The following is a 13,880-nucleotide window of genomic DNA, read 5'->3' as shown; positions in this document are numbered from 1 at the left end:
GACATTATTGTTGTATTAAAGACTTATCGAAATTAACATCTATGCAGATTACAAAACACAATGGTAGGAAATTCATTTGTGATATGTGTTTACTCCACTTCAATTCTGAAGAAAAATTGAAAAAACATGTTCCAGATTGCTTAGTAAATAAACCGGTTAAAGTAGAACTACCATCTAAAGGAGACACAATCACATTTGAAAATTACAAGAATAAAATGAAAGTTCCTTTTGTCATATATGCAGACTTTGAGAGCTTGTTAAATAAAATTGACACATGTCAACCAAATCCAGATGAATCATATACAGTGAAGTATCAGAAACATGAACCATGTGGATTCTGCTATTATATAAAATATGCTAATGGACATTATAAAGATCCGGTTGTATATAGAGGGCCAGATGCAAAAAGCAAATTCATTGAGATGATTAAGAAAGAAGTGGAGGTGATAGGTGATATTTATTCTGAAAAAGAACCAATGAAACCACTAACAACAGATGAAAGAAAAGCATATTCAAAAGCAAAGATATGTCATATCTGTGAAGGTAAATTAAGTGAATTACCTCCTTTATTGATGAGATTAAAACATTCTATAGAAAATAAAATAAAACACATTAATGGTCAATTGGAGTCATTAAGGAAAAGAAATATAGATGAAAGTAATAAGAAGGTACAAAGATATAAAAACTCATTAGAATATAATAATAAGCAATTAGAAACTTTCAATGATAATGCAGAATGTAATATTAAAAAAGTTCATGATCATGATCATTTAACTGGTTTATTCAGAGGTGCTGCTCATAGTTACTGTAACCTGCGTTATCAGTTACCAAGAATTGTCCCCATTTATCTCCACAATCTCTCAGGATATGATTCACATTTATTTGTAAAAGAACTTGGATATGATGAGAAACCTATAGATCTGATTCCAAATAATGAAGAAAAATACATAAGCTTTGGAAAATGTACTGAAAATATAAAGATGAAGTTCTTAGATTCATTCAGATTCATGGCTTCTTCTTTAGGTAAACTCTCATCTAATCTGAAGAAAGATCAAATGGAAAATACCAAGAAGTTCTTTCCAGAAGATAAAGTTGATCTGGTTATTAGGAAAGGTGTTTACCCATACGATTACATGGACAGCTGGAAAAGATTTGGAGAAACACAACTACCATCAAAAATTGAATTCTATAATAAACTGAGTGATTGTGACATAAGTGATGAAGATTATGAACATGCGAAATTAGTTTGGGAAAAGTTTAATATAAAAAATCTTGGAGAATATCACGACTTGTATTTAAAAACTGATGTTCTATTACTAGCTGATGTATTTGAAAACTTTAGAGAAACATGCATGAAAGCATATAGTTTGGATCCAGCATGGTACTATACAGCACTGGGATTAAGTTGGGATGCAATGCTGAAAATGACTAAACAACCATTTGATTTATTACATGATTATGATATGATATTGATGATTGAGAAAGGAATTAGAGGTGGAATATCACAATGCTGTAAGAGATATGTAAAAGGAAATAACAAATATATAAAAGATTTTGATAAAGAAAAACACTCAAATTATTTAATGTATCTTGATGCTAATAATCTATATGGATGGGCAATGTCACAATATTTACCTTATGGTGAATTTGAATGGTTGAATTATCCTCAATTTTATGTAAACCGTTGGAGAAAAAACATTATGAAAATGGAAGATAATTCTGAATATGGATACATTCTTGAAGTGGATTTAGAATATCCAGAAGAATTACATGATGAACATACAGATCTTCCACTTGCTCCAGAAAATAAAACTATTCCAGGAACAAAAGAGTCAAAATTAGTAACAACATTACACAACAAAACAAAATATGTGATACATTACAGAAATTTAAAACAGTATTTAAAACTGGGGATGAAGATGACAAAAATACATAGAATTCTCAAATTTAAACAGTCAGATTGGTTAAAGAAATACATAGATTTGAATACTGAAATGAGAACTAAGGCAACAAATGATTTTGAGAAAGATTTCTATAAACTGATGAATAACTCAGTGTTTGGAAAAACGATGGAGAATATAAGGAACAGAGTGGATTTAAAGTTAGTATCTGATGCTGAAGTATGTGATATATTAATAGCTAAACCGAATTTCAAGTCTAGAACAATATTCAATGAAAACTTGGTTGCAATACATATGCAGAAGATAAAAATACAGTTCAATAAGCCAATATATGTGGGTATGAGTATCTTAGATTTATCAAAAGAATTGGTGTATGATTTCCATTACAATATTATGAAACCGAAGTATGGGGATAATATTGAACTCTGTTATCAGGATACTGACTCATTCATATATAACATAAAAACAGAAGATTTCTACAAAGATATGAAAGATATGGTTGAACTATTTGATACAAGTGACTATCCAAAAGATAACCAGTATAGAATACCACAAGTGAATAAGAAAGTTTTGGGTAAGATGAAAGATGAATGTAGTGGAAAAATTATGACAGAATTTGTAGGGTTAAGAGCTAAAATGTAGGCCTATAAAGTAGACGAAAAAGAGAATAAAAAATCTAAAGGTGTGAATAAATGTGTGGTGAAAAATAAAATATCGTTAGAAGATTATAAAGATTGCCTCTTTAATAATAGGGAACAATACAGAACAATGAATCTCATTAGAACTGAGAAACATGAATTATATACTGTGGAAGTGAATAAAAAGGCTCTAAGCCCACATGATAATAAGAGAATTGTTTTAGATAATAAAATAGATACATTACCATATGGTCATTATAGTAAATCAACATCATAAATGACATTAGTTGAAATTCTCTAATTGATTAAGTGATTCTTTCAAATTGCTTATGATATCCAGCATCTTGGAAGTAGATTTTGAACAATCTATTCCAAGTAATGAAAGATCAAATTTACCTGCTCTAACAACAGAATTTGTAAATTCACTATACTCATAGAATGTTTTATCTTAAATAAAGTATAATAATCCATTTGTATATCTGAAACTCGATTCTATACCTGGAGGTATTCCTGAAAATTCTTTTGTAATACGTCCATATTTTTTACTTATTCCCTTACATTCATCAATTTCTACATAATAAACATCATCAAAAAATATAAAGCTTTCACCAGAATATGTGTTCACAGCTGAATGTAGAATTACATTTTTTCGTAATGAAAGAGATGTTAAAGATGTAGGATAACCAAATTTTAACCTAAAAGAGGGTATTTCCACTATATACAGTTTGTTGTCAATGAATAAAATAACATCTCCAGATGGTCTTTGATATGCAGCAGTTATATCGTTAAATCCTTTTGGAAGAAATGTTAACCAATCACTTATAAGTTGTGGTTTAGTGCGTACATCTAAATTATCCAAATCCATTATCCAAACCCATTTCTCATAGTAAATATATAGGACCTGATCGACAATCTGAAAGTTTTTAATTTTATTATTCAGTTTACATAATTCTGGAGGATCTAAATCTTTTTCTTCATCATCAGTCTCCTCATCTTCCTCATCATCATCATCTCCTACAACTGGTTGCCCATATAAGCTTTGTACTACAAGAATATCATCTTTACTTAATTCAATATTGGAACTGTTGTATAATGGATACATGATTGAGGTATTTTCTGCTTAATGAGGAATTCCTAATGTATGACCAATTTCATGAACTAAAACTGCATAAAAGTTTATCTTCTCTTTTGGAGTATTTGTATCAATCTTAAAGTACCAATCTTCATCTTGATCCATATGGATTTCTACAACATCATTATTAGAATTTGGGTAATTTGCATGAGCCAGTACACCTGATTTACCATCAAATCGTTTAGGACAATAATGTTGTCCACTTGATTCTTTCCTATGCAAACGTCTCTTATTTGAAATGATGATGTCATAATTTGAACTATCTTCTTCAAAAATTAGATCTGTATGCTCTTTCCAAGTATTAAAAGCATTTTCACTCAATTCTTTCATTCCTTTCGATGAGCCTGCATAATACCATTTAACAGTTTTCTTATTCCATTTAGCAATATGTGAGGTTAAGGATACTGCATGATCTTCTACACCACATCGAGGTTTGTTTATCAGATCTAAAGTTTCTTGATCTATTTCACCAGTAGGTTTCAAATTAAACTTCTTTTGGAATAAAATTAAGGCATTTTTGATATCTGAAATTTCACCAATATTTGTTGACTCTGCTTCGAGATATCCAAATTCCTGTAAATACTTTATAATATTTTGTTTTTCATTACTATCTTCTCCTGTAGCTATCTTCACTAACAACAAGGTTACAATTAATATTTTCATTTATATAGGTTAAAATTATTGAATGAATAAGAAAATAAAAAAATCTCTACTTCCACATTATTTATTGTCTTTAGTGTACTAATAGCCAATGTCTACACTTAAAATAAAAAAGAAAGATAAAAGAATTATAGTATAACATTACTTTTATTCACCCAACTATTGTGAGAATTATCGAAGCCTAACCACTTAACATATACCTTATCACCTTTCTTCTTCAATATTTTTTCAACAGGATATACATCTGGATAATTTGTCTTCTGTAATTCATGTTCATAGAAGGAACCTTTTATCTTCTCACCACTGCTGTCTTTTAATTTATATGCAACTGGATTGGATAACACAACATCTATTATTTCAAATATCTCTGTTGACCAGTTAGCAGTATATCCGTTTTCAAATATTCCTTTCAGTTTACTAATCCTCACTTTATCTCCTATTTTAAACCTAGGCTTTCTATGAAATACAACATTAGTAAGGTTAAAACTAAATTTATTCACATCTTTTGGTTTCATCTATATTGTTGAATGAATTGTATTATTATAGTCATCAACTAGTTTAGAAACTATGTCTATCCATTTATAATTACCTTGAAGTGCAAATTGTTTCCACATTTTCTCTTTAAGTGTTCTGTTAAATAGTTCTACATCTGATGCTTTCATCTCTGAAAAAGTAGAGTAATGATTAATACCATACTGCTTCATGAGTTTTTCAACATCTTTATTATAGAATTCTTTACCATTATCTGTTTGTAGATGTTTATGATACCTTTCATTGAATATTCTTTGAAAAGCATCAGCTACATTTTTACCTCTCTTATCTGTAACTGGAATAGCCCATGTGTACTTTGAGAAAACATCGATTACAGTTAATAAATATTTATAGCCTCTGTTTATTTTTGAAATTCCTTTCAAGTTTCCAGAATCCATTTCTACTAAATCTGCTTGCCATAAATCATCAATACCGAGTGAAATACCATTTCTTCTAGGAAAATTTTTTCTCATTGGTTTATGTAATTCATTTATAATTTCTTCACGAATATTCACACTTCCAGAACCAACTTTATTTTGATCTAAACAAAATTTTTTTAATGAATTTACTCTTTTTGCTTTGACATACTGTGCAAATACCTTCAATTCTCTGTCTACCATTTTTAGTTGTCACTCTTTGAGGATGATGTGTCTCTGTATACTTCTTACACTTCAAACACCAAATGTGATCATTCATTTATATAGAAGAAAAAATACTAACGTTCCAAGCTATCTTCATGAATACAGTGTTCAAATTTTCCAAATATGAATAACTTTACTCGAAGAGGAACTATTGCATCTGTGATTTTTACACACATAACATCATCAGTACAAGTAGTAATAGATACATTATCTATGTCTTTAGAGTCAACTGATTTGCTTAAATGTCCTTCACGATAAAACTTAAAATTCAAATCTATTTTTATTAATTGAGCAATACTGCTATAAGCTCTTATAACAGTTTTCATAATTTTAATGTCATAATCAAACACATGGTTCAGTATATCATCTTTCTTTCTAAAAGTGAATTCAATAAACTGTTTGTCAATGATTTTATTATCTAATTTCTCAATCTGACTGATGTATGGTTGTAAGTCTGTTTTTGTAAAGTAATCTGAGAAAGCTTTCTCAATCTCTTTTTTACTGTAGTAGTTACTGAACTGTGTTAGAATACCTGAGTATTCAGCTTTACTAACAACAACCAATAATTACTTTTCAAGATACTGTTTAGTAACTGCACCATATCCACTTATTGGATCAGCTATATTAACTATTCTTCTTCCCAGAAAATTGATATAACTCTTTTATTTCTTGAGAAGATCTGTAAAATACTTTTGAAACTTGAGAAATTTCTTTTCTACATCTTTCAGCTTGTCTAAATCGGGTAACACTATATCATTTGTCTCAGCTATCTTATTTCCAAAAATATCCATTTATTAAGTTCAAAATTTCATCAAACTTGTAACCATCGGAAAACAGTTTTAAAACGAATAAACATAAATGTCCACAAATATAATCATCGAATTTTTGAATCCTTTGTGCATTATAATACAACTCATCTAATCCTAAATATTTAACCAATTCTGTTGGAATATTTCCTCCGAATGAATCAAACACATACTTCTTGTTACTGCTTTTATAATAACAAATCCAGTGTGTGCCAACGTGATCTGATGTATCTAAATTTACGATACCACATTCAATTTTATTTGGCTTTAATGGAAGTTCATCAATCATGAAAACACATCTAAAGTTCTTAATTTTCAGTTCTTTTACTAATTTTTCTATATCAAAATTACTTAAAGCGTGTTTATAGTTCTCAATTATTTTTTTTAATTTTTTTTTAATCCCAGTACCTTTCTTCTTCTCCATCTCCAAATTATGTCTCTTTTGTTCTATCAATTCAGCATCTTCTTTCTTTTTCTTCTGAACTGCACTTGTAATTGCTGCAGCACCTCCTGCTAATGATCCTAATGCATCTAATGCCGCAAATAATAGTGGGAGAAAACCTCCTTCATGTTCATTTAAACCAGAACCTTCTTTCTTTTGTTTCAAGTATTCAAAGATCTTTTTAATAACTGGAATACCTAATGTCAGAATAAGAGAGCCACCTTTTTTAATCTGATTAGACTTTTGTCTCTTCTGAATATCAGTTAAATAATTATCAAGGAAATCATATTCATTTAATTCATCTCTGGATAATTTTATCTTTACAGATTTTGGTTTAGTTTTACCACCTGGAGTAATATTAAAGTCAATTGAAAATGTTTTCATTTATATAGGAAAAAAATTTATGTTATGGTCCCCAGCCATTATTATCCATTTCAATACCCATTCCTAATTTTCTTTTTCCATACATTATTCCTCTTACAGCAGTTGCTGCTAGTTTTTCACCAACTGATGCATCTTTACTGTTCATTCTTTCTTTTGCAGCTAGTTGTAGTTCTTTATCAGCTTCATGTCTATGTTCTACATCTTTATGATCTCTGTATGCAATATCATGTTTCTTACAAGCCTCATCTAATGGATTGATTCCTTTATCCCCTCGTGCCAATCTTTCTTCTAACTTCGTAAAGGGACCACAATATGAATATCCTGGAATATGCATCTCAGGAAATGGTGCATTGTTTAAAACCCAGTTGACTAATCCTTTACCATATTTCTCTGATTTCCAGAATGTGTGTGGTAAATTATTCAAAAATCTGATTAAATATGGAATACCTTTAGGATTATTAATTATCAAGTCATTAAATTTGTTTGTCAACATTTTAGTTATTGCCACCTTTTCATTGTGAAAGTTTTTATTTCCAGCTAATTCTTCTCCATGAATAACAGTTAATCGATCGATTAAATCTCTCACATCATTCATCCAAACATATTCAACAGGTTTCTCTGTATACTTTTTTATCAATCCTTCACCAGATCTTTTTGGGCTTGATTTGTTTCACAGTTTCTGCCATATTGGTTTAATTAATTCATTATATTTATCACTTACACCGGATTTGGGTTTCTTGGAATCTGGATCATTGTTTTGAAATATTGCATTAGTTAATAGTAAAATATCTTCATATGTATCTAAATCTTCTTCATGATATCCATCACCATTAACAGTATTTTGAGTTAAGAGATTCATTAAATCATCTGTTGCTTTGTAAACCTTCCCTTTGATTAAAATTGTGTCATTATTAAATTTAACTTGTGAATCGCTTATATAATGTTTTCCATTTTCAAATCGTAGCCCAAATACTCTGTCATTAAGAGCTCCAAGGTATTTTGATACTGTTGGACCAATATAGGTAGTTGGAGGCAATAGTTTCTCTGTACTCATCTTTTGTTTTTCTTTTTGTTCTACACTTTTCAGCATTTGTTCAAGTTGTTTCTGTTTTTGAGGTGATGGTGTAGAAACACTTGGAATATCATCATCTTTAGGGAATAAACTTTTCTCAAATGATGTTTCAGTTGGTGTTGAAGGAATCGGAAATATATCATCATTATTTTCTTGATGGTGATGATGGTAAGGAACCATCTGTTTTTCAACTTCTCTGTTTTCTTCAATTGCTTTCAACACATTATCACCTAAGCCCTCAATTCCTTCCTTAACTTGTTGAATTGCATCAATAACAGGCTGATCTTCTTTTTTATATTTCTCATACTCTGTTCTCGGTTGTTTCTTCCATGTTCAAAAAGCTTCTTTCAACTCTTCTTTTTTCTTTCTATTTCTCTTTGCTTTCTTAACAATTTCAGGATCATAACCACTATGCTTACTAACCTCCTTAGAGTGATCGTATTTTGCGAACATTTATTAAGGAGAAAATATTGTCATTTCTGTCGATGTTTATTAATCATCTTAAACATACGTGTTTAATATTCACGTTGATGTTGATGTTCATGTTTGATGTTTATTAATCATCTTAAACATACGTGTTTAATATTCATGTTGATGTTGATTTTCATGTTTGATGTTTATGTTTACATAGCAAGAAATTTTTTATTCTATCTCTGTACTTTCCATCATTCGCTTTCCTTGTAAAATCTATTGTCATAAAACCAAAATCATCATTCCAACATTTACTACACATTTCTTTAAACTCATCAAATTTCAGATCTCCACCTACAAACTCGTGATAAATGTGATTCAAATTTGTGTCATCCTGTCGAAATATATTCAAGAAAATGAGATTATCTCTCACTAATTGTTTTTGAATCTTGGAATATGTCTGAGCTAAATAAAAACAATCTATTCCTTTATGTCTACCTCTAGTAAAGTATTCCCTAACAATGTCCTGATTTTCAAGAATGAAATCGTCAAACAAAACAACTGAATTATCTTCACATTCATCTAGACTTACTGAATCTTCATTGTTATCAATGAAAGTAACAATTTTGTCATCAATTTTTTCTTCAATTTTATTACACTTTTTTATAAACTCTTGGTATTTTGGCTGATATAAACTTTTAGAATAAACATACAAATGATTTATTTTATCCCAATTTAACCACCCTGGAGCTAATATATAGTTATCGATCATTACAGTTGTTTTTCCACATCCACTTGGACCAATAATTGCACATCTTATTGAGTTAGGTAATAATTCCCCATGCTTATTTTTCGTTTTCTTTTCTTTCAGGCGTATTTTCGGTTCCCAGTCAGTCATTTATTTAGATAAACTTTTCATCATTTAAATGAGTAGACTATTTCTATTGAATGGTAAGACCTCAGTATTGAGAAAACGATTAAATGTTCCATTAAGAGATGAGTTTAAACAAGTTGCATTAGTTGGCTTTTATTCCACATTTCTCACACCAAATGTTTTAGCTAAAAATAATAAACTGTATTGTGATGGAGAGACTATTGTTATTCCAGAAGGGCAGTATAGTTTGAAACATTTGGAAAGGTTTTTTCACATGAACAAACCTAATATAAGTATTAAACCAGATGAAGTTTTAAATAGAGTTGTTATTGAAAGTGATGTTAACTTATATATGGATGTAAAGGATGGTATTGGAAGTCTGTTAGGCTTTAGTAATCAGACTATTAATGCAAATGAAAAGACTGTTGCTACTGATGTTCCCAAAATTATTCCATTTGAACTGATTAATGTAAGCTTTAATTTAGCAGATGGTATGTTTGTTAAAAATGGTGATCATTTTCACAGAGAAACGAATATTATTGCTTCATTTAAGCCATATGTTGAGTTTGGTGCTCCCATTATTTATGAACCGAGTCATCCATTATTTGCACCAATACATGATAAAGTTCAGGATATAGTAATAACTGTAACTGATGAGAATGAAGAAATAATCGATTTTAATGGAGCTGATGTGACAGTTATTTTAGAAATGAAATGAGAGTATTTTTAATCCTATATAAATGAACAGAATCGAGAGCTATCAATTTCAGTCGTTTCCAGTAAACGAGAAGAGTAAGTTTAATCTGAATGTTCCCAACAAAGATGTGGAGATTAATATCAATATCGGTGATGGTTGGTTACATCCTAATCGAGCTCAGCTGTATATGAGTTTTGATGTTATTCATGAAGATGGAACAGATTTTTCTGCATATGAGGGTAAAACAAACGCAAAATTAATTGACAATTTTGTTACAAAGCTTTTTGATTTGATAACAATAAAGAAGGGGAATAATATCCTTTCTAGAATTGAGAACCCTTTTATTTCCTCAACAGTTTTACTTCAGTTAACTTCATCTCTTTCTGATAAAATATCTTTGGAAGGTATTATAATGAACAATGGGAAAATAATTAGGAAGAAGAATGAAGTTCTATATCCATTAGAACTGCTTGGAGGATTCTTCAAGGATTACAAGGAAATGATGTGGGAGGGTGATTTAACTATATCTTTTACATGGAGTTCATCTGTGGCTGATGCTCTTCTTAGATGGTCTAGTACAAATGGAGATGGAAGTGTAGTAGCCGCAACACTTCCAAAAGAAGGTAAAATAGTTGTGAAAAGTATGGAAATTAGAGTTCCAATCGTAAAATATGAACCTGAATATGAACTTGAATTAGAACAAGAAAGACCTAAAAATCCAAATATTCCAATATCTTTTTATGATTTACAGACTCAAGAGGTTGCTGGATTAAGTGGTAGCAAACATTTTGAATTAGACATCACAAATTATTATAATTCAATGGAATTTGATATGCCTTACTTCATATTTGTAGTATTTCAAACAGATAGAAAGAATAATCAGCTTAAAGATTCGTCACTATTTGATCATGTTAAACTGCAGAACATTTATCTGAAGAATGGAAGAAATGAAGTTTTTCCTCAGGAAATGTGGAATTTGAATCCACCAGATAACTTTATGAAGGCTTATGATGCATTTAAAGATTTTAAACGTGTTACACAGTTGAAGGGTGATACTGATGTTAATCCATATAATTTTATTACCAACTGTCCTATTTATGTTATAAATATGACCCGTAGAAAGAATGTATTAGCAACTCAGAAAACAACAATGAAGTTATGTGCTGTCTTTAATGATAAGATACCTGATAAAACATTAGCTTATATAGTTATGTATGGGAAAAGAAATTTAACATATGACTCACAACACAGAATTCTTACCGAAAATTTTTAATTAAATAAATGAATAAAAAATTAGAGAAAGTCGTTGATGTATTCACAGCATGTTTATATTTCATTGTGAAATATTTTAAGAAAGAAAAGTGTGATAAAAATGACAAATTTTGAAATCTCAAGTTTAAGATAATGTTTCTTTTATTTTTTTCTTATTTTATTAGATAGCTCTTTTAATGTAGATTATGTTAGCACTTTGAATTTTTAAAATCGGTGGATATTTGTCTGAGAAATTAAAGATGCAATTTTTACCCCTTGCCCCTGCGAGTTATGCAACCCTTCTTACTTCCGTGTATTGCAGGTAGCGGTTTTTCAGGGGCCATAGTGCTGTCCAAAAATGCAATCAGAATTTGTTTATCTCTAAAAATAAAAAAGTTATAACAAAATTAAATTTTACATGTCTGACATGCCAACTGAAGTCGAGAGTTGTGTGGAATATCTTGACAGGTAGAAGTGTTTGTGGATCATGTTGAGTAGAATATCTTTACAGATAGAAATGCTCAGGCTCTAAGATCAAGTGTTTCCTGACTTACACAAGAGATGGCAGCACATACATACATATAGGGAAAATATAGGGGCACAACTCATACTTTTAATTTGATTATTTCTTTAATAAGTAAAATTAACTGATGTGTTATTAATACCATAAAAAGTCTATTACTTCTTAATTTTTGACTTAAATTGACCACATTTTAGAAACAACTTCGTCAGTCGAATACCAACTATATATACAATGTCCGAGCTTCTTACTGTCAGCCAAACTCTGTATAGTGCGCTGACGGAAGGGAGTGGCCATTACTGGAGGTCATTAAAGCGTTATGTGCAGAGAGAGCTAGCCATTTGGCTAAAACCTTTTCACCCTCGCCTTTGTATGACTCATCATCACCCCGGGCGGGTTTGAAACCTGTCCTAAAGAGGGGTGATGTGTTTCAGCCCGAATTAATGGAGTGCTCTGTCGATTGATCCCCTGCCGCCTTCATTGTTTCATCTCTCAATGTTACCTATTCTTGTCGTACTGTATTTCTTTTCCCCGTTTCTGTCAATCCTTCCTTAATGCTCTCTCTGGAACTCTCTACAACCTCTGGTTTAGTCAGTTTATCCAGATTCCATCTCCTTAAATACCCACATTTTTGCAGATTCTTCAGTTTTAATCCACAGTTCTGAAAAAATAGATTGTGGACTCAGAGATGGTCTCCGTGCAGAGCTGACATACAGAGGGACAGAGACCTGAAACAGGGTATTTGGTGAGGATGTTTTGCTCCTCCATACCATGTTGACATAAGGAGGGTTGATCCAATGAATGAATCAATGATGTTCTTTTACTTATATATTTACTTGTGCAGGCTCGTTCAGGCTGATGCAGGCTCGTGCAGGGTAATTTTTCAGATTTTGATTAAATGGATGACTTTTTAAGGTTTTTGATGTTATTTTTAATTAATTTTCTTGTTTTCTTTTATTTTGCGATTTTTCGTGCAGGCTTGGCTGGCGCAAAAAATCGAGATTTTTTTAAAAGTATAAAAATAATCGATTTATTTCTGATTTTTGTGTGTGAATTACGAGAAATGTTTGATTTATTGTGATTTTTTGATTATATGAAAAATGCGCTAGGTCTCCCAATTCTCAACTACTAATGCGTATTCATGTCGTGTCTGTATTTGTGTTCTCGAGCACTTTCGTGTCACCAGATGAGAATGTTCCTTGTTTTCAGGTATAATGGTCAAAACGGTTTCTCATACTGACCACTTGCCTTTTCCTAGTTTTAAGATAAACTAATGCCGAGGTTGATCGAGAATTCAAGAATGTCCTTTTGGAGCCCCAAATGTCCTTGTGACAGCATTGAAGTATGGTAAACAAACGCCTGACCAAGATGAAAGACATTTGAAACTTGTTTTCTTTCCCTATGATGGAGATAAATCTTTGTTATTGTTAGATTTTTGAAGCTCTCACTGTAAAAGAACTGTATTGATCAAAGTGCCTGAAGACAGGAAACGTGTTCCTCTGGTGATTCCAAAGGTCTCGATGGCATAGATGCAATCGTGAGATGTATGCAGCTTTCAATGTTGAAAGAATTTAGTGAGAAGATTTTCAGATCTAGTCATGTTGAATGATTATGATGTCAGTCTGTAATTGAGAAACAATGTAATCATGCTGGAGTCACTAGTAAATAACCAATTCTCTTCCCCAATGCATACCAATGTATAGCAATATGTGTGATACAAATTAGGATATTTAGAGGGTCACGCACAACAATATGAAAGCCTGCTGACTTTTTATATATAGATTTCTCTGTGGTGTATATTACATGTAGAATTACGTCCATTTTATGTGCATGATGAAAGAATGTTTTAAGCTTTCCTTACAGACTGACGTTATTGGAACGACTTTTTGGAATGATAATGAGTTACCCATGTTCAATTGA

At 30.8% G+C, this 13,880-nt stretch overlaps 2 protein-coding genes across 2 annotated transcripts; both read right to left on the bottom strand.

Moving 5' to 3' along the window:
* Positions 1–2,987: 2,987 nt before the first annotated feature.
* LOC126263547 (stromelysin-1-like) lies at positions 2,988–3,641 on the bottom strand. The gene has a single exon (XM_049960640.1). It carries the CDS (start codon positions 3,639–3,641, stop codon positions 2,988–2,990), a length of 654 nt encoding a protein of 217 aa, XP_049816597.1.
* An 18-nt stretch (positions 3,642–3,659) lies between these two features.
* LOC126263546 (uncharacterized) lies at positions 3,660–8,189 on the bottom strand. Its single transcript, XM_049960639.1, has 2 exons — positions 7,857–8,189; positions 3,660–4,298 (listed from the first exon to the last, which is right to left on the bottom strand). Exons 1-2 carry the CDS (start codon positions 8,187–8,189, stop codon positions 3,660–3,662), a joined length of 972 nt encoding a protein of 323 aa, XP_049816596.1.
* Positions 8,190–13,880: the final 5,691 nt, after the last annotated feature.

Source organism: Schistocerca nitens, chromosome 6, assembly GCF_023898315.1.
Source record: "Schistocerca nitens isolate TAMUIC-IGC-003100 chromosome 6, iqSchNite1.1, whole genome shotgun sequence".
Classification (NCBI taxonomy): Eukaryota; Metazoa; Arthropoda; class Insecta; order Orthoptera; family Acrididae; genus Schistocerca; species Schistocerca nitens.
Note: the sequence above shows the minus strand (reverse complement) of the source record. Positions and strands in the feature narration are given on the sequence as shown.